The following is a 22,202-nucleotide window of genomic DNA, read 5'->3' on the forward strand; positions in this document are numbered from 1 at the left end:
CAGTGAATGCATAATGCATGGGTCGAGCATGACTCAATACACATAGCAAAACCACATCTATACCCACACAGTTGGTCATAAATAAACAAGCTTCCGCCTCACCTCATTTGAAAAAAAAAAAAAAAAAGGTGTATTTGGAGAGCGTTGGTAGCTGAATAGTTACCAACACGTGGCCGCATGGCTGCAACTACTGCTGGTCCAGTGCCAGCCGGCAACCTTTATGGCATGTCATACTCATCTGTCTGTCCCTGTTTCCTCTCTCCTCTTCATCAGTCACTATCAAACAAAGGCAAAAATGCACCAAAAATAAATGAAAATAAATAATAATTAATAATTAAAAAAAAAAAAAGGTATATACGCCTTCCTTTCTGTGCTTTGTTCAGTGAACGTCACATGTGGTTTAACGTGTACGAGCATATGCACTTGTTCACCGGCTTTAGCTTGTACAAAGAGTGCCAAAAGGTGCTTCGCTCACTTACGAAAAAAGGGTCATTTACTCAGACTAATAGGTTTTCAAAGAATTAGAACTGGATTATTCACTGCCATGTTTATTCACTGACACCTTAATGTGGCTCTGTGCAGCCATTAAGGCCGTGCCACAATAGTGGACTGTGGGAGGCCCCTGACGAATGTGTTTTTGTCCAATAGAAAATGCCACCCCCTCTTTCTAATCCATTGAGTTGACTGTGCCAGTTTCCCAGTGGGCCTTGAGGTTTCTCAACCACAGTGACAAAACGGAGCGAGCTGTGTTGCGAATCAGCCATAGCTGTGAAATGTCTGCCCTGTACTGCATTATAACTAGACAGTCATTTCCGTGTTACTACCATGCACGAGTGCTGGTAACAACTGTAGTCCTATACTTGTGTGCTAAAACTTTTATTGCATATTAAACTGACACATCTTACCCAACACATTACGTGACACACATCTTGCCCCGTGGAAAGGATCATATACTGCACTGGCTTATCTTAAATTGTATCTGCAACAAGCTTGCTAAAGTATGCAGCAACATAAACAGATTGCATCATTAAACGCTTTAATTTATAGCTCAGCTGCCATCAGCCGCAATTACTTCCATGCACTTACGTTCGTGTTGGTTTGTCTTATCTTGACTGTTGATTGTAATTTACTAGCCTGGCAAGCTACATGCCCAACTAAAAGCAACATCAACATCATTCGGCATTTTCATCGTTTTGTTTATTTCCTTGTGACACTTTACGTTTTAAATGTTTTTGTGTTGATTTATCCTCTACTCTATCTTGTCCTGGCACATGTCTGTGAACCTTTCGCCCTAATGTAAGGCTGAGCTTGAGGAAAGTGCCACTGAAGGTACATCATTGTGTCACGGAGGAAAATTATGCAAACTGAAAAACAAAGTGTACAATCATTACAGTCTTCACGCTGAAGTCGGTGCAGCATTAATGCCTATTGTGTCAGCTCAGCCCACAGCGTTCGCTCTGTACGCCGCCTCGGTCTGTCATGGCCTCCCATGTTATCAGACTTCCGACTCCAAGTTCGTCTGAGTGGGGAGCAAATCTGCATAATACAGATCAAGGGCAAACTACAGTAAGCTGAGCCAGTCACTCATGATAAGAATCACTTCTTGTTTTTTCCTGACGAGAGAGGGAGAGAAACGAGATCCCCATCAGCGGACAGGTTTTGTTTTGTTTTTCTTTTTCCGCCTCTCTGTTTTGTTCTCTGTGCTGCGATCAGCTTCTGATGATTCAGGTGGAGGTGAGCAGTCAGTTTCCAATCTGGAGATATCACCTCTCTGATTTGCATAGATATGCAAATAGCCCAGGTTACAGTTGAGTTGTTGAGACCGCTGATATCAGTTGGTGTGTGTGTGTGTGTGTGTGTGTGTGTGTGTGTGTGTGTGTGTGTGTGTGTGTGTGTGTGTGTGTGTGTGTGTGTGTGTGTGTGTTTGTCTCTGTTCCTGTGTAATCCCCCCCACCCCCCCACCCACCCCTTGTGCTACCTGCTACAGTATCTAGGTCATTGTTTTGGCTGCTCGTGTTCCTTGTCTGATGGATACGTACTGTATTCAGAGTCGGATGCTTATGCAGCCTGGGCCAGGTTATTTATGATGCTACAGGCAGCCTGTGGATGTCATGCAGGGTTTACAGTCTGGGCTTATATTAGCCTTTGTCACTGACTGATGTACTTTTATGTAGCAACAGCATATTTTCTTCTGTGCGTAAGTTATGTTTTCCCCAAGCTGATTTGTGTTTTGTGTCTAACATATAAATCTAGCAATGATACTCAATGTGTTGGAACATAATCGGGAGCTATTTTCCTCAGCTCAAGTAGATTTTTTGTTGTTGTTCTATTTTCTGATTTTTGCTGCCAACAAGCAAATCATTTTCTAAACTCTGACGGCACTGTGTAAACATTTTGGCTTGCATGAGGTATTGTAACAGTGACTGTGTGAGGAAGCGTTTCCATTGACAGACTTTCTTCCTTCTTTTCCTCCCCCCTCCTCTGTCTAGTGTCCTCACCTGGCCCAAACATCACACTGGAGGGTCAATACCACTGTCACCAGGGTCCTGGGATCCCATTGGACAAACTGTGCGACTTCACTACAGACTGTCCGCTCGGCGATGACGAAGGCGACCGATGTCGTGAGTACACCGTGATAGGCTACAGGAGCAGGTGTTGACAGGAATTTGTAGCCGACCTTCCTGCATTCATTTCTGCAGCAAACCGGCAGAGTTGTGAAGCTGGTGAGCCGTAGCGAGTCGTCTTTAATGAAGCTACTGCGTCCTGCCCAACAGAGCAACAACTAAGCATCTGCGTGAGCTTTCCTGAAAGAGAGGCAAGGGGAAAGGCAGAGAAAAAGGCAGCGTGGCTATGCTTGGCTAGCATTTCTCACCCTTGACATATTCCATGGTTGTTATTTCTATCTCTATGCACATTTGTTTTCAGCTTTTCCTGAGGCCTAGGAGGAACACTAGCCAAGTATGCTGACATCTTATTCATAAGTGAAGTCCCCCAGGCCCTGCTGTTTGTGTGTGTGTGTGTGTGTGTGTGTGTGTGTGTGTGTGTGTGTGTGTGTGTGTGTGTGTGTGTGTGTGTGTGTGTGTGTGTGTGTGTGTGTGTGTGTGTGTGAGTGTCTGTGTGAGTGGCGAGGATCTTTTTTTAGTCCTACCTGCATGCATTTATTTTTACATTGTCTTCACAATTTAGAGACACAGAGTTCAAAACTCTTACCCTTGAGGTTTTTTTTAATGTTGTAGGTTGATTTAAGAGTTTTTCACCCATATAAAACTGACTAGAATTAATTTGCTCTTCCCCACGGTGCAGGTCAGCCTCCCATGTGGTGCTTATTAAAATGATGGCTGCTCCCTCTTGCTTATATGTTTGCTAACTGTGGGAGCTGGGAGATGAGAGGGTAAAAAGGAGGTGAAAATCCCAGCCAGGCGCGGCCCCTCTTTCTACTGCAGAATGGAATTATCACTGCTAATTGGCCTGAGAGGCTAACCCAAGGGTATAATCTCCATTTGAATGTTAAGAGGCGTGTGTGTTTGTGTAATGTTTTGATTGTAGAAGCCAGAATTGGAAATTTGAGCATAAATAACAATAAGTAAAAAACAAAGCCAGCTTGTACACACATTGGCTTAATTCGGCAACCATCTGCGGCAAAGCCTGAGATATTATGATCGTATGAATATTCCAGAATTACGTGTTATGGAGACCATAATAAGACAGTAATTGTTTATTTACATCAGTAACCTACAGAGCAGGCAGAGTCTTGTTTAATATTTGACACAGACTGATGGGTCTTCCAGGGAAAGGCTTATTGCTGCGAGCCAATGGGAAATGTGTAAGATCTGACGCCTCTCTTCCTTACATCTCCACACATCTTTTCCACTGTGTGCTCTCATAATGCTGAGCGCACATAGGCATGAAGGCCAGCTGTCATTTGCTTTGAAGGTCTTCTCTCTGTCTCTCAATCTATTCTTAAAATAGTAATAACCTTTATCCTTTTTGATTAAGGACAGGAGCAATGATCCACGGTTCATCAGTCCACCCTCATACTCTCATATGTGTCTCTTTCTCTCGCTGTCACCCACACTCCACTACTGTACCTTAGGCTCTGCATTTGTTCCATTTTCATCTCTTTCACTTGTCACAATTACCCCCTGCTTCCCAAATCAGATAGTGTTCTCTTTCTGATACCATATTCTCTATGATCTAGTCACCAGTTATCTTCTTCATCTGATTTGATCTATTTAAATCCTTCATAAGCTGTGCCAAGGCTCATTAACAGGGAAAAAAGCAGAGAGAGGCAGGAGGAACAAACTTAGCTTGTGTCAATCACAGAAATCTTTGACATATAAGGGAAATGGAGTCCCTGTGGATCTCCCTCGCCATCCTACCCTGGCATCATTATGCATCAACACATCCTCCACTCTTTTGAGAGTCACAGCTTCCTCTGGTAGTTGGTCTAAACTCTGCAGGCGCCCCACTGCTCTCCAACGCTACAGTTCCCCTGCAACTACAGAGAAATGCTGCTTGCATCAAAGGTGGAAGTGAGCAGGAATGTAAAGTAGTAATCGTTAAAGATTCTTTTTTTTGTGTTTGTTTGTCTTGGCGGATCATTGCTGCTCCCAAAGATCACCCATTACACACTGAGACCAGACATGCTCCACATCACTACCTGCGCAGTATTCTCCTCAACGCAGACCTGCAATGGTAACTGTAAGAGTTTCAGTTTGACAGCACTCTTATTACAATTGGCAGTGTAATAAGACTTTATGATAGTTTCATTATCTCTCACTTTATTCCAGTTAAATGAATAATTTAAGAGCATATGCTAGTGTAATCAGTCTTTATTAGAGGGGTCTTGCCATGGCATGTTTTTATAGGCAGCGTCCTCTTGTCAAGTTGTCATGACATCAGTGGAGTAATGTCAACATTGCATTGAAAGTGACATATATAACTGGATGACACTCTACACTCAACATTCATAAAGATTAAGTAATGTTAATTTCAGACTTGGCTGCACGGTGGCGCAGCAGGTAGTGCACGTGCCTCACAGCAAGAAGGTTGCCGGTTCGATCCCCAGGTCAGGCGGGGCCTTTCTATGTGAAGTTTGCATGTTCTTCCTGTGCATGCGTGGGTTCTCTCCGGGTACTCCGGCTTCCTCCCACAGACCAAAAACATGCTCATTAGGTTGACTGATGACTCTAAAATTGTCCGTAGGTGTGAGTGTGTGTATGAATGTTTGTTCGTCCTTGCATGTGGCCCTGCAATCGGCTGGCGACCGGTTCAGGGTGTACCCCGCCTCTCGCCCATTGTAGCTGGGATAGGCTCCAGCCCCCCCGCAACCCCGAAAGGGATAGGCGGTATAGATAATGGATGGATGGAATTTCAGACTTCATAAACTAGTCATGACACTTTTTTCCCACCTCATTAAATACAGAGTTTCAGGTTGAAGACTGATGGCAAACAGTTCTGAATGATAGCTTGGGCGGCCAAAGGCACAGTGAGTCCCACATCTGCACAGAGCTGATGTGTGCAGATGTGAGATCACCACAGCCTTCCTCATTCACGCCATGAGAGGCTATCGTATGATGTGACTTTGAATGTCTTTGCTTTGCATGAAGAACATCTCAGTGACACAAACTAGTTTATGTAACAGAGTGTGACTCATAATATCACGAGACACAGAAGAACATGAAATTTACTGATTATCCCGTGAGTCCAGAGAAGCTTTTATCTGCTAGAGAAAAACATCCCCAAAAACATAGCTTCAATCTAGCTGTTTTTCTTCATGTTACATTAAAATAAAAATGAAATGTTTAATGATATTTGGTCTTTGAAACATGTCTGTTTGTACAGATAAAAGTAATGTGAAACTAGTGTCATTGGTAAAGGAGCATTTTTCTTGCTTCTTCTCCCTTGAAGAATACCTGCTTTATGATCTCTGCTCGGGCCCGTTTCAGTTCCATTATCTGGATGATGCCATTTCCAAAAAGCCTGCTGTTATCAGGGCACTCGCTCATTCTTTTAGGTAATGGGCGCTCGTGGACAGTAGCTCGGGATAAAAGTAACATAAAGCAAACTTAAGCTGAAAACTTTCACACTGAAATGAAACTTAAACCCACGTCAGCAACACCTAAAACCATAAAGAATGAATAGTTAAACAAGAGATATGTATGTCATAAATAGATCTAGATATGTAAGATTAAAAAAAATAATTTTAGTCCATAAGATCGTAGTCCAGAGAAGCTTAGTTTCTCTGATATGAACTTCAGCACTGTAATAAGTGAGTGACACACTTCAATAATCCATGCTATATGATTTATTTATATCTGACAGGTATTTCAGCACCTTGGACATGACAGTGACATTAGTTCTAAAAAATTTAAACTGATTTGGAGCCTTCTAGCCCCCCGCAACCCCGAAAGGGATAGGCGGTATAGATAATGGATGGATGGATTTGGAGCCCTTCGTGTCATACTATCTGTGCTATCTGTGAGTGGCGATGGATTGGAAAATAGTCCTAAAAGTGAAAAATTCAACCTGAAAATGTGCCATTGGCAAAAATAATGGGCGCTGGAATATTTGCCCTGTCTAAGTTCTATTTGAGTTATTCATTCAGTCACTTAACCAAACATAAGAGGGGAAACCTTGCTTGCAAATCAAGGAATTTGCACTTTTTCATTAAGCCACAGTGTGGAAATAAGGCGACAGGAGACAGACACACACACACACACACACACACACACACACACACACACAGAGAGAGAGAGAGAGAGAGAGAGAGAGAGAGAGAGAGAGAGAGAGAGAGAGAGAGAGAGAGACATGCGTATCACTTTTTGTGGTTATACAAGCACCACACAATCCAATTAAGCATTTCCCAAGTATTGCAGCTGTGCAGACTAACTTTGTAAATTGTGGTCAGTGGTCCAAAGGCTTCTGAGGCCCATGCCATTTTGTGAAGTGATTTCAAGTTGATTGCCACCTCTGAAACACATCATGTCACTACCTCAGCTTTCTCATTTCCCCTCAGACCCTCTTCCTCTACTCTTTCCTATCTCCCCCTCTGGACACTTTAGGCCTTTTCCATTTTCTGCTCCTGTTTCTCGAGTCACTCTGAGCGCCCCCACCCCACCCCACTGCACCTCAACCCTAATTTTCGCCAACACATTTAGTCCTGTGAGCCATTAGTCTTGCACCCCCCGCATGCCTCTTTCCCCTCAACCTCTTCGCCTTCACTGTCGCTCACCTCCTTGATCCCCAGTCCCCGTCCTGTCCTTTTTCTCCTTGGCAGTTTGGCAGTCACTCCATTCTCTCCTCTCCACCCCCCCTGCTGTGCCTGTCCACTCATTGTATGCCCACCTCTTTCAGCCCCCCTCCTTATCATCTTCTCCTCTCCTCCCCTGATATATTCTCTCTCCTGTATCTCTTCAGGCCACTTTCTCAATGGCAGCTACTGCTCTTTTGAAGAGGGAGAGTGCAGTTGGCAGCCAATAACGGGCCGAGGTCTCTCCTGGAGAAGACTCCAGTCGCCAGCCAAGGCGACCAGACAGAGCTGCCCGTCATCAGGTGGCTATGACACGTCTCTAATGATATCATCAACACTGTTCTGATCTAATGATGAAGTGGCCTGTTTGCGGGCTCTCTTAATTGTGCATACAGCAGCATTAACGTCTCATCACTTAGAAAGGAAAACATTTAGACTTGGGGAATTTAAACCAACAAGGTTGAATATTTGAGTCTAACAGCTTGTGAATATGGAAAGGTAACCAAAACTCTCTGATGTGTCAGACACAGACAGACAGTGTTGCCTTGTTCGGAGCTCGGTGTGCTGCTACAAACACAATCCCACCGGGTGTAAAAGCTGCAGCGTGCAGACTCTGAGTCCTACATCTGCAGTTCATCGTCGGTGCAGTGACTCGAGCGTGTCTCAGTTTCCTGAGGCTTGTTTTTGTTCTCAACTATTTACAGAGGTCTCAAAGGTAGTCTGGGGAACCCATAAATGGAGCATTAGAATTTTACACCATATTTAGTGGTTTTATGTATAATTTATGTGTAATTTTATAATTTTTTTCTCAGTCTGTGACTGCCACAGTTACCTGACATGACGGATAACCAATGTTAGCTGTACTGTTTGATGCTGTTGCCCTGCTGAACATTATTCTCTTTTAAAGTTCTGCATCAAGGTAAAGAGAGAGATAATCAAACATGCCAGCAGCTCAGCTCACACATTTCAAAACCTCCATATGTACTGGAAGATTTTCTTTTCAGTTTTCTATCCTAAACTTTTAGTCTCTGTGTAAAAAAGTTTCAGTTCTGGCAGTTTTCTTCCTCTGTGTGTTTAATATATGTGTTTGTGTGTCAAAGGTGCCGCATTCAGTGTGGACGGAGGCCAGTCCAAAGGTCAGCGTAGCTCAGCGTTACTGAGGAGCCCCCTCTTCCCTCCTCCTCTAAGAAACTCCCCATGCAAGGTGAGCAAAGTGTCATTTTTTTCACAGACATGCACAAACATATGATCAGATTTACTCAGTTCAGTTCACTCTTGGGTCAGTGGGTCTTCGAGTTCACACTGAAGTAAATATAAGCAGTCTTCTTATTTCTAGCTGGAGCCCCTGGATTTTCTCCAATGTAAGGATAACTGTTGCTAGCAGAACTTATCACCAGCTTGTGTAAAGTAATGCTCGAGCTCTGTGAGTTGGTTTGAAACTCCAGCGAACTTTTGAATGTTTCCAGCTGATTTGTTTTAAAAGCAGCCTGTGAAGGTGTCTCCAGACATAAGCTGGCTTTAAAGCTTACTATAGAAAAACACTGGCAAGCGCACAATGGTTAGATTTATGTTTTAATATTTCAAAGTCTAAGCTTCACTTTCATATGAGAAAATGTTTTGAGGATGAGAATAAAAACACTTAGTGTGGAAAACATTAAGTTATCTCATGCAAGTTTGGACGGAGTTCCTGAAGTAAACCTCCAGAAACTAAATGAAGGGCAGGACAGAGGCTCGTTTTGACCTTTAATCACTGATAGTTAGAACTTTGGCTTCCAGCCAGTGACTGTTCATGTCCTGAGCAGGTAGTTTTCCAACCTGTAATCCCACATAATGATATTGTTTGGTGATGACATGACCTTTGCCTTTGGAAATACCAAGCATCCTAACGTTTGCAGCTTACGTTGGAGCAGGTCAACACACTGTTCAACTGATTCCTTCCACTTAAGCTTCCTATTTTTGGATTAGCCATGCACACCACTTCAACTATGAATGCAGCAGCAGACATATGTTCTCCCATAAAACTGCCTGAATACCTCTGTGTATGTGTGCTCAACTGAGTGTTGGCTAAACCTGGCTCCTGAACAGCGACTGCAACAGCGACAGGTTTGCCAAGCTTTGGATTTGTCTGTAATGTGCTGCACTGGTCACCAGGAAATAAACGTGCTCACTCAGATTCATCTGTGGCTTTACCATACAACAGCTAATATGAAAAAAATGTGTTTTTGTGTTGACATTTAGAGTTGTGCAATAATAAAACAACATGTAAAAGAAAGAATAGGATTAGCATAGAAGGCCATGTAGCTGCATTTGAACATTTGAATTGAACAGTGGTTTTCAGTCAAGACTTTTAGTTTTTCCTGTAGGAGTAGAAAGACCTTGTTAATTCTGTATCTTAATTCCTTCAGAAACAGCTCAAAAATCAAATGGTAATGTGCCAAGACAGCAGGTTAACACTGCGCCATCTGCATTTCCTGAGAGATCCTAACAGTGAAGTTGACCTCATCCATCACAGGTTGTATCTGCTGACCTATTTGTGAAAATATTAGAAGTCATGCATTATTCAGATCATGATGCTCACAGAGCAGGTCTCCAGGGTTGGTTGTGTACTTGAAGTCTTGATTGATGCTTTTGCATCTAGGATTTTGAGTTATGTTTTAATATTGCTCAGCACAGCGACCTTTGGCCTTCTGCATGTGCACTTTGTGGAGGCAGGGAGGGAATGCAGGTGAGAGAAGCTGAAGCCAGTTCAAGAGGTCAAAAAACAAGATAATAAGAGAGACGGAGGTGGCAAACGACAGTGGATGACAGGAATACCAGAAAAAGAAAAGAATAAAAGTATAAGAGGAGAAACTTGCTGTTTTTCAGGTGTGAATCAGAGATGTCGGATATTTGTGGAGAGCAGTGAAGGCGGCACTATACCATTGCAGACCTTGCCTCCCAGCATCTTGGCACACTGCCAAAGATTAGCCACGATTCCAGATTAACACTCTAAATCCTTCTCTCTACACTGAACTGCTGCTGTTCAATCTAGCTTGTCTGCTCTTGGACAACTATGTTGAGGATATTAGTTTTGGGTATTAGCTACACTTTCATGTCGTGCCCAGTGTGCACTGTGCAGCGTCTGTAATCTTGATGTTTAAACGGTCACCATGTGGTCTTGCAGTTGATGATAAGAACCTGCAACCTGCTATCGACGAGCGCGATGCGAGCACTCAGCATGAATGCGGTTGTCTGGGTACTGTCGCTCTACGTGTACTTCTCATCAGGCTTAAGCCAGCATCTGTTCCACTTAAATGGTGAAGCAAGAATAATATTCCTGGCTTCAATAAAATGCTGTAGAGGGACATGGTCACATCCCATGCTTGTTAGTAAACTGTGGATTCCTGGTCCTATTTAATTCTTGCTACGGCCTGCATGTTGTTTAATTTTAAGCAGGTTTACACCCACTGTATCCCTCCTGAAAACAGGGAAATGAGACTAATTTGTGCTGAAGCATGCAGGAGCAGCATAGATAGCAAAATAACCCAAATTATGATCCTGGTAGAATTCTATTAATCTTAGAATAATTAGAACTGAACAGATGGCTGTTGCTGATTGATCTCAATGTAATTTTAAGTGCATCCCTTGCTTGACGTAAAATACAATTGGCCGGCTTTTCTGTCAATTCAAAAATATTCAAAGGAGCTTAAAGTCGCCGTGGTGTTTCATGTAGTGACACGCATTCTTAATCAGCAGCTACAGTACCTCAACACTCAAAATTGCACCTTACTTCAACAGGTGCGATTCGGGATGTGTTCTGGAGGCTCACAGAAGGGCTCGCTGTCTCTGTGGATAGTGGAGAACAGCACCGGCCCAGAAGAGAGGCGCAGACTGTGGCATTCAGCCCGTGAACCCAGATCTGAACGGGGCTGGAAGCTCGTCACACTTCCCCTTTACGGACTGGCAGACTGGTACGGCAAACACTCACCTGCATGTTTGGACTGTCTGAAAGCAACAAACTGCCACTTTCAGGTGTTTCAGAGCAAACAAGACATCCAGCTGTCACCACAACAAAACCTCTAACACACTCACACATATGCTATCAAAGCAAAGGAAGTCTCAAGACTTCTCTTCTTTTCACTGCTCATAAATGCAGATTTTCAACACTTGCTTTCCATTGTCTGGGAAACATTTCCTCTCAACTCCAAAAATTAATGAATCCCATAGGGACTCTAGTATTCTGCTATGGACCTTCCATGTGTACAATTGTACAAAATATCCCCCTTCTCTTTTTATTCCACTAGTCTGATAGAGAGAGTAGAAATCAATACACAAGGCTCTACCCACCCTACTTGCCTTCCAATTAGCTATGGCCCTGATTTCCCCTTTAGAAGGAGAGAAATTTGAGCAAAATGTAGAAGAGCAAGAAGTAAGAGAAACCTCAGATAAGGCGGTTCATGTCTGTTTGCCTGACTGGGGATTTCGTTGCCATCCAAGCTTGGATAATCCTGCACCCCTGAGAGTGATTAATTTTTGATTCCTGGGTTATGTAGTCAGCTGTGCTTGTGCTCTTAATTAGAATGTCATGTCCGTAACCACCAGGTGAACCTGCCAGTCTTTGCAAAGTGACCTTTGTAAAGCTTAAATAGAATCAGAAATACAGCCTGAAGCACACAAAAGTCAGGACGTAAGAGACAGTGTATGTGAGTGTGAATGCGAGTGTTTTTGGTTTGAGGACCTGTGGGTTGACGGCAAGAATGGAGATACAATATGACTGCCATCAAGTTTAGGCAACAATTGACATAGGTCATTAAATATTCAAACTGACAGATGCAAACCTCCTATCTGAACGACTGATGTTGTTGAAGGCGGATGTCTTTTGACTCAGCTTATATTATCAATCAATTTGTAATGTGTAAATTTGGGAGCTTCAGGGGCGCTGGCAGGTAGATCTGTTTTCTGGGATGGCTGTTCCCAGCTGTTGTCGGTCTTTATGCTCAGCCTCGCAGGCTACTGGCTATAGCTTCATTATTAACAGTACAGACATTAGCATAGTATCAGTCCTCTCAGCTCAACCCAACAAGCATATTTCCAAAAATGGCAGACTGTTCCCTTAAAGGTTTTAGATGGTTTGCCACATTTGCATAACCATGGCTGCCTAAATTGTTTTGTGCACCAAAGTATTTCACTTGGAACCAGAAAATGAGTTTCATCAACGTTTTGTGTATCTGCTGAAAGAGCAAACAGGTCTTAACAATACAGACTGAGCTGTCATAAGGCATACAGTGCACACCCTCCAAAGCCAAACCTCAATGGCACGATAAATTCTCCCTGACATCATTTCAGTCAGAAGCTATTCAACCATTCACGGGCTGCGAGGTACTTAAAACAGCTCTGCCCCTCCGCAGGTTCTGGCTGCAGTTCAGCACAGAAGATGGACCTGGACCTGGTTCAGCCGTCTCTCTTGACAATATCTCTTTCAGCATGGACTGCTTCCTGGCATGTGAGTACTATAAAAATGTTGAGTCTGTCTTTTTTCACTCTTACTTCATCAGACCTTGAATTAATAGAGTTGTTTGACCGATCGCCTGATTGATTGACCGTGACAAGCACAATAGGGAAAAAACAATTGAATTAATAATCAATACAGGTCTGCCCTGTGTTCATGTTTTACAGAGAAATGATTTGACTGAGTGGCAGTTTTGTACACTTTGGAGCATTCATCAAGGACGTGCTTATCCATGATTTATTCATTTTAATTCCCCTGACATAGCCATACCCCACATTGTCCTCTTTTCTGCAGTGCAGAACTTTTTGCAGTTCTCACTGAACGCTATTAAAATTAGTCCTTCAAGCATCTACTGCTGTCTTAGAAATGATCTTTATCAAATGTACTGCGGTTTTGTTTGGAGATACATTGACAAAACTTTGTGGAAATGATAAATGTTGTTACATTCCTTTATCACACTCTCTTTGGGAACCTTTGATGTGTCTTATCAAATGCATCTTGTGAAATGTCAGGACAGTTCAAATCTGCCAAACTGTAGTTTGCTGATTGATAAGGTCTTATGTTCCCATGTTGTACTGCGGGCTCATAAAGGTCAAGCCTCTCATCACCTTTCCAGATATTTTTGTGTTATAATTGAGATGGTTTATCAGCATAAAAACAGGAGTAAGATGACAACCGAGGCTGGCATCAGGAGAATGAAAGGTTAGGAGTTCACTGCCTCCCTCCATCTCTGCCTATCTGGAGGAACCTTTTTGAACTGTGCAGGAATATTAATGTCTGAGCATCTCTATACCTGAATACAGTCTTAAAATGGAGTTGTGGTAAACTGACTACACCCTGGCCAAGAAGTAGACTCGTGAGGCAGTGGTACGACTGCTCCCCGTTTTGATTTTTATGCCTCCACACCAACGATGGCCGTGTCCCAAGGCATAAAGTTTTCTGGTTGTCCGTACGTACATACATACATACATACATACATACATACATACATACATACATACATACATACATACGCACGTCTCATTCACATTGTGGAACAGCTGCGTTTGGTTAGGTTTAGGTACCAAAGCTACTTGGTCAGGTTTAGGTAAAGGTCAAGGTCTCCAGGGTGAAAGTCCTGTTTGCTTGACTCATCCATTGACTGATTTGATTTACTTACCACACAGCCAGGCTGGTGGAATTTGCTTTCAGTACAGCATGCTACAGGTTCCAACATTACATTAAACACTCCTAGAGGGTAGAAGCTGGAAGGCATAGTGGGCAGGGTGGGTGGGATCCGAGATTATTTTGTGGGCTCTGCGCAGTGACCATTTGTGGTGGAGTGATTCAAGGGATGGTAGGGGTGAGCCAATAATTTTGAATGGCATCCACCCCACCTTCCTCCAAATGCAGACTTCCTTGCTTTTTATATGACGTCACATGAATTCTTCCTTTGCTTCTGTCATACATTACTACGGCAACTAGAAGTCGCTGTCTCAGAATAAAGGTAAATGTAGATTATAATAACCTACTTGCAAAGTTCACCTACGCAGTCGCTGTTCTGGGGAGGACAAGTCAAGGTGACTGTGACCTTACTAAACAAATTCATGTGATGATCATGCCAAACTTAACACAAAAGTCTAATAGGAGCAAACCATGAAGTAACATTTATATCCAAAAAGTCACTGTGATGTCATGATCTCTTTTTTGCCTATTATTCAACACCATAACTCATAAACAGAAGGGCAGATTTTGACCATATTTCACATTTGATGTCAGATACTGAATTGGAAACTGTGCTGATTGTATAGATCTTCTGTGCTGCCAGGTTGAAGCTCGTTGGTTCTGCTGATATTTGAGCTTCAGGTGATTATTGTTGCACCATGTGATGAAGCTCACTATCAGTTTCCATTTCACCAAAAGACACTTACTGTAATACCCTTTGTTAAATTCCTTTAAAGCCTTTATTACATATATTATATGAGTCTGGACAGATGTTCATGTAAACTGCAACTTGACTGGTTGGTGGAGGCAGACAGTCACAAGCTGGCAATTCTAGTTTCCTTTAATCTGATTCATTGTGATGCTTGATGGATTATAAAACTGAACCTGTTTTTTTGTGAGAATGTCTTGGTTTGGTGTTGTTACTGCAACAAATAGACTCAAGATAAAATGTTGAGTTGTGATTGATTAGAGCTTTTAAAACGCATTGTTTCAATACCAGTTTTGCACAATAATAAATGAATATGACTGGCACACATTATCTATTTTGTTTGCCTTTAGATGAGGTTTTTGTTGAATTTGTTTATCTAGTACAGATGTTATCTCCACTCTATTGTCATCATTGTGAAATGCAGTCAGATAGCATGAGCGCATCAGCTGAATATGATGTGAGAAATTGCTGTTGATCTAAGCTGGAGGAGAGTAACCATCGCTCTGGATCAACACTGGCTTATTGGGTCAGAGGTTCTTCAGTCGAAGAGATGACATTTTCCAAGAGATATTTGCACACCAATTGTGTTTCATTTCTTCCAGAGTGGTGGCACTGGTATGTCAATGCTGAAGGATCATCTGTCCCCACTTTGCTCACTTTCCAGATGGCAAGTTCTTAATCTAGGCCAGGTATCCATTACCTACAGCCACACTTGACACAGTCACATTTTACTGCCTATCAATCAGACCAGCTGATGGGAGATGCTGAAGCTCAGCAAAAGACGTCGCTTCCGAGAGTGATCACTGTGAGCGATTAGCACGATAGATACCGGAACATTACAACGCGTCCTTGTAATATGTTGCGGTGGGCAAACATACTGTGAACACATTATGCAGAGGACCAGCCATCCATGGCCTTTTTTCCTGCACTTCTCTTGGCTTTAATGTGATGTATAGTTTGGCAAGCACGTGTGCCTGATGATGTATCCATTGCCCTTCAAGTGTTGGACCTGGCTGTCAGTTTTATCATTTTATCTTCACCAGCATCATTAAATTACGTTATTGGATCAGACAGCACAGGAAGTTCATCCCTTTCTCTCTGCCGTGTATCATCACTTCTTTTCCTGCACACTGAGCTGCATTAATAGAGCCTCTCCAACATCACACTGTGAGTGTGTCTCCTCAGTAGCTGGTCCTTGACATCGCTGGAGAGCAACACTCCTCAAATGGTTCAATAGTGCAAAAATGGATGTAAATCATTTGATATGTTGGACTAAAGCAATATGAAAACAATCTGTTCGAACTCTGTTTTTCCCATACAGACCTATGCACAAAGAGTTTTATTCATATATGGTGAAGGTCCAGTCCGTTTTTCTGTTCAAATTATGCACTGATGTTTTGGTTTGCTGTTGCAGCTGTGTTATTTGTCGTGGTAACTCATGTAGTACAACTCCAGATTGCTGACATTTATTGGTTTCAGTAATTATCACCTGCACCTGTGGGTGGTGAGACACACCATGGACGAGTAAGTACAGATGCTCTGCAGCCTTCAGTGTATTCACAGTGATGACATGTACATTAGGGCTAATTAAAAGAAGTTTATTTAAATGTGGTTTCTCCCCGGTTTATTAGCCGCCTTTAGATTTAGATTCATACAAACATAGGAGCCATAAATGCAAGTTAACAGATTTGGAATCCAGGCCAGCTTTTGAATGCCATCTTTCCATAAGGACAAATACTAACTGTTAACATGATACGTCTGTCCCTGTAGATGTTTCCCGGGAGCTTTTGCAATCTCAAGATATTGTGGGTGGAATTGAGGTGCCCACTCCCCCTGTGGCTGGCCTCTGGTGGGCTTCAGGCAGCTTACGGCGCCCTGCTAATGAACAGTGACAGCCACGCTGGCCGTTGCCCTGCCCTCTGGTTCACGCTGCTCTGTGGTGGACCTGCTGAGTCCTTCTCCTGCTGCAGCAGCATACCAATGCTGTGTGCTCCAGCCCTGTCTATTCTGTAGCTCTGCTGTGGCACGTTACCTCATGCTCAGAATAACAAAGCAGAGAGGCTTATTAGCAACTTTGTTGAAGATAATAAAAAGTTGCTGAACTTGTTGTGTACACACAAGACATCTAAGAGTCTCACTTGCAGAGAGACAGTGTTGTGAAGAGCACCCAAATAATCAAACATATGGCAGTCACACAAATGGTGTATGTGATCCATCAAATCTGCACATAAACTCTATCTGTATTAAAGCTCCCAAGCAGTGGAGACTTAGACGATCATATTTATTCAGGGATTACAGGGCTAGGGAATGAGCTATTGATTTTCTAGCAGTTTCTTTTTTGGCAAGCAGTGCTGAGGTTTTTTAAAGCTTTGAAGCAAAAATTACAGGATTTCTCAACTCAAAGTAAGTTCCAGTGGAGACCACCAGCTGATGCATTTTGATTCCCTGTAATGATATATACCACCTAGAGGACCATAGATGTAGTTTCAACTCAAGTACAAATAATATTAATGTCAAACTGTCAGCTCTAAGTCAAAGCAGGTTTTGTTGGACCAAATGGAAAAGCGCCACACAGGCGCTTTCCAAACCTTCAGCTGCCGAGGGAGCCCCCTGCCATATTGTCATAAACGGTGAGCCTCCAGCCTGAGTTGACAGGGGATTCAGGATGGAGAAGAGGGAGTGTTTTTCTGGTAAAATGATTATAGAGATGAAGATGAAAAGTCTTGCTTTTGTCCCCTGACAGCCTCAGAATGAAGTCAGGGAAAGCAGGCGTGATTTGTTTTCACCAAGGAGGCAAATGACACGATGTCAGCAACTCATTGGCTCGTCACAATTAGGAAACTTGCACTCGGATTTCTGCTTGATATTCAGCTCATGCAACTCTTTTCCGAGGTTTGGAAACACCACCTGCTCATCAGTGGGCTGTTGGTGTTATCTGGAGCTGCAACTTTTTACTCCGTGAGTACTTGTGGCTTAAAACCTTTAAATCATCCTTTGATGCAGGTGGCCATCCAGGCCAACCCTATGGAGAATATCAGGCAGCTACAGTGTCAACAAACTGTATGCTATTGTGCTGCTCTACAAGACAGACCAGTCAATAGCTAACCCTCTGTTCCCTCTTGTCGTATGAAATGCAAATTGGCCATGAAACCATGTAATCGCCAACAGCCTATTCCATAAGCAGAACAGAAATAGAGCTTATTATGCGGGTCATACGTGCATAGAGTTTCATTTATAAACCATTGTTGGCATGCCTCAAGTATCTACACTGAGCACATTGAAAGAGTTTAATGAAAAGACTAGACGGAAGGCTCACATTGATGTTGATAGACTGAAGCATTGTGGTAGTCTGACTGAAACAGCTTTTGTTCTAAAGCTGACTTGGCAGTGTAGCCTTTTTGGGTGGAATACAATGTACCCAACTTTGATATAAAAGTTGAAAATCAGAGGCAGGACTAGAAGAATAACAGCAGGTCCAATTTTGAACCCATGCCCCTGTTTGGTGCCACAGCTTCGCATCATGGCAGCATTATCAGATCCACAAACCACAGTGAACCTTCTCTGACTTCTCTGTAATATTCTCTCATGTGCAAAAGTCTTCTGCTTTCACAACGAGGGTCAAGAGCCACAGAGGGCTTTTTCCACAGAACGTTACATCAAAGAAGTGAGATGCTGGACAGAAATCTCGCACAACATTGTTTGGAGTTAAAGTCACAGGCATATTTATAGCAGCTAGGCTGAATGTTGAATCTGGGTTCTAAAATAAGTAAGTGAAACCTTTACCAAGTGGCAGTGAAAAATGTTCACGTTTCACAGGATTTGGTGCATACTCTGCAACGTCTCTGTCGACTATTGTTAGCAAATAATTATTTGAATTTAAGATTTTAATGTATTTTGTGCCATAGGGTGTTAATACTGTTGTTGAACTTTGATTTAGTCATTTCACTACTTCCTCAATAGTGGAAATGTATTTTGTTATGTTAAACCAGTCCCAGTACCAGAAGGAGTAACTTTGATTACATCATCAAATCAAAGTCCTTTTTTTTCATACTTTTCAATGCAACAGTGGAATCCTTATTGAGTATATTCAGGTTTATATGTTAAGAGACTGGCATGAAATTGTATACTTACTTAATGTATATTTTAATTATGACGTTTAAAACTTGCTCTCATAAGTATGAATTGTGACCCGAGTGCAGGCTCTTATTTATAGGACTGGCAAAGTATGCTAAAGTCGCGTAGTCTCACCCAGCTATTAAACCTTATAATTCATTCTGTCTAAGGCCTGAGTCAGTCATTCGTGCAAAGCAACATCACTTAAACAGCGACATTGTAACAGTTGCATCAGCACTATTTTCAGCTCTACACATCAAACAACATGACTACGATAGCGTGCAGCTCTGGGAACATTTTATTCTACACTCTCACATATCTATTACTGGATATTTGCAAACATACACTGACAAAGACCCACTATTTTTAAGCACCTAAAAGCTGAGATGCAATTCAGGAAAACAACTTGCTGCAGCAGGCGTAACACTGCTTAATTCTGCAAGATGAGGGTTGGAGGAAAGGCTGCTAACAGATGCACAGCTGCTGTCCAGTTCGGAGGTAGCTGCTGGTGGTGACAACAGCAAAGCAGGCCCCACCAGTAGTGGAGGAGAGGGGAGAGGAGATGGCACGGTGGTGGCTGCGCTTGTCTCTGCTGCAGTTGCTAGCTAGGTGGTAACGTCAATGCTAGATCTTGTTTCATCAGTGGACTGTACAAAACTACTAGTGATGGTCGATTCTTGTAGCATGGCTGCACCTGCTGAGTGACCGTCCTCATTAGGTGAGCTTTTCTTGTTTTTAAACCACTTTCTTGTGTCCTTTTCCACAGAGAAATATGATTAGCAATACTTAAATCAAGCTTGCCAGCTTCATTCAACAATAAGAACATGATTTTCCATACTCTAATGTGACTAAACTAAAGCACTTATCTATCCAATGACGATAATAATAAATCGTAACAAAAAAGATAATAACAATAGTAACGCTGATTTCTCCTGGAAGGCCCAGATTTCTGGATGAGAGGGCCCGACCCCGTGAGGCCTGCCAATAACACCTGGACTGCGTTCGACTTAACTGACGGGCTGCGTTGATTGAAACCTCTGCAGTGCCTCATCACATGTGGCAGCAGCTTTCTTTAACACCATTCAGGCCAATCTTTTATACCACTGATTGCAGTGCATGTACCAAATCAAAGAAATTGATTCATCTGTTCAGTGATTCAGCCAAGCAACCACAGGAGCTCCTGCTTCTCCACGGCTGCTGAAAACTAAGGAGTGGGACCAGGTGACTGGTTTTCCTGCTCAGTGTCTAACCATTATATTGTAGTATTCAAATGAGTCTCCCATACTTTACATCTGTTAGAAAGAAAAAAAAGTCCCTCTATCTTAAACCGCAATAGCCAATCAGACAGGCCATTTGCCTGGAAGACTTAATTCTGGGTGAGTCTTTGAGGGGAAGAGATCAAGGTACCGGCGAGCTTATGATCTCAGTCCTGGGAAAGCGGTGAGGCTGGAGGCCTGATGGATTGCTACAAAACCCTGTGACTGAATGTGCTCACCCATCTACTGTAGGAATGAACAGAGATGGGGAGGAATGGAGAGGAGGTGGATGTTATGAATTCCACTCCACGAACATGTTGCCATTGGTGGTGCAAATGAAAGAATGACCCCTGCTGGTGGTTTCACATTTTCTGAGCCAGTGAGCGGTGTACAGCTACTGTGCATAAGTCCTCAAGTCCTTCAGTCTAACAGTAAGAAAAGAATGAAAGTACAGCCTTTTCAATAAATGCATTATATTTCATTTCAGCCAACGGAGAGTTTCCACCAGTGGTCATCAGCACAACCAGGCTGCCGTTTAGACCAACCATCAAGAGTACACCCCCAACCACTGGAAGTCCTTTCCCAGATCACTGTAAGTGCATAAGTGTATAAATAAGAGAAAATTCTCCACACTTACATTTTCTGTGTCTGATTGTCTTTGTCTTTCCTGCGCTGTCCTCTGCTCACACATCAAACTCACGCATGTATGCTTTCATGCCTTAATGATTCTCAATTACTCTAGACGTGCTGAGCATGGGCTGCAACAAAGTAAGTGTGACCCCTGCTGGTGTGTACCACATCCACATCCTAGTGAGTGCTGTAGGGATCTCCTTTGGCATTAAATGGAGCAGCACGGGCAGTTTTGAAGTGGAAAATCCCCCAATTTGTCTCCTGAGAATGTCAACTTACACAGACTTGACATTTTACACCTCGCACTCTCTCACTTCCCTGCTTCAAAAGGGTAAAACAAGCAGAGATTCAATTTCTATATTGAAAGTCAAGTTACTTTCATATAAAACCTGCTTTAAAACACATTCCCTTAGCTAGTAGCTTTTAAATGCTACAGGTACACTGGACTGAAGCCTGTGTGTGTCAGCCATTATTGTTTTAGTGTCACACTGAACAATCAATCTTTTTCAGGCCTACGTTTCTTTAAAACAAATGCTCCTTTTTCTCAGACATAGTTTGCTGCTAAGTACGCAGTGACACAACAATGATACAAATATTGAATGAATGTGAACTTTGTCTGTGACTTTGCAGTTTCCCATACCAAACAGATGATTGGTGTAGACATTGTTCACACACTTTGTGATTGTAATTGGATTCATCTATATCTTGTTTTCTCTCCCTGGCAGCATAAAAGCTTTTATGACATTCATAAGCTGTTGAAGCCCAGCAGATCAGTTTTGTAGGGTACAGAGACCCGAGGAATCACACTCACACAGTACGAGCCCTGATAAACTGCTTCACATCATCAAGTTTGCACACATTTTCTATATTTTGTTATTCAAAAAAATGTGCATACTGTCTTTGTTCTTAAGTTTTTTCAGTTAGACTATTAACCTGTTGTTTTCCATATTGAAGAAGAGATGACTGAGGTGAAAAGTAAAGAGCAACTGCACTAAATGGGAGAAACTGCTGATGAATTAAAGGGCAACTCCACTGATATCATCATCAGACGTCAGTCATGTTTACAGGTCTGTGGGAGCACTGCTGCATATGTGGAAAAAGTTGGATAAAACTATAAACAGTATAAAAAGTGAACAGAGTTTCTGGGTCTGAAAAGTGAAGCCTATGCACCAGTGCCAAAACCTGCATTTTTCCTAATGGCCAACAGGGGGCGAGTCTACTGGCTGCAAAAAGAAGTCTGAGTGTATGTAAGCTTATGAGAAGATGACCCCACTTCTCACTTGATTTATTAGCTGAGTAAACATTTTGCTAATGAATTTATGGCCTCAGTCAGCAGTTCCCTGAAGTCTTATAATCTTAGTCAATACAGCAGGGGTATGGTTTAGGGCGTGGCTGCCTTCTGAGTGATAAGTCGCTGCCAGGCGGGTCCTCGGGTTCTCCTCGGGTTCTCTGTCAGATCCAATCAGGATAGAAGAGCAGCAATGCTTAGCTCCACTTGTTCCGAACTCCACCCTCTTGTTCAAATACAGTCACCTCTGGCTCCACAAAACC

The 22,202-nt window shown here is 42.7% G+C and overlaps 1 protein-coding gene across 2 annotated transcripts in view; it reads left to right on the plus strand.

Moving 5' to 3' along the window:
- alk (ALK receptor tyrosine kinase) overlaps nucleotides 1-22,202 on the plus strand; it is a 320,126-nt gene that overhangs the window by 260,007 nt on the left and 37,917 nt on the right. For both annotated transcript variants that reach the window (XM_070980114.1, XM_070980115.1), the window contains exons 6-11: nucleotides 2,490-2,621; nucleotides 7,420-7,554; nucleotides 8,353-8,456; nucleotides 11,030-11,202; nucleotides 12,640-12,734; nucleotides 20,509-20,613. In XM_070980114.1, coding sequence (XP_070836215.1) covers nucleotides 2,490-2,621; nucleotides 7,420-7,554; nucleotides 8,353-8,456; nucleotides 11,030-11,202; nucleotides 12,640-12,734; nucleotides 20,509-20,613 — 744 coding nt within the window. The remainder of the gene's footprint in view (nucleotides 1-2,489; nucleotides 2,622-7,419; nucleotides 7,555-8,352; nucleotides 8,457-11,029; nucleotides 11,203-12,639; nucleotides 12,735-20,508; nucleotides 20,614-22,202) is intronic.

This window comes from Chaetodon trifascialis, chromosome 14, assembly GCF_039877785.1.
Source record: "Chaetodon trifascialis isolate fChaTrf1 chromosome 14, fChaTrf1.hap1, whole genome shotgun sequence".
NCBI classification, from domain to species: domain Eukaryota; kingdom Metazoa; phylum Chordata; class Actinopteri; order Chaetodontiformes; family Chaetodontidae; genus Chaetodon; species Chaetodon trifascialis.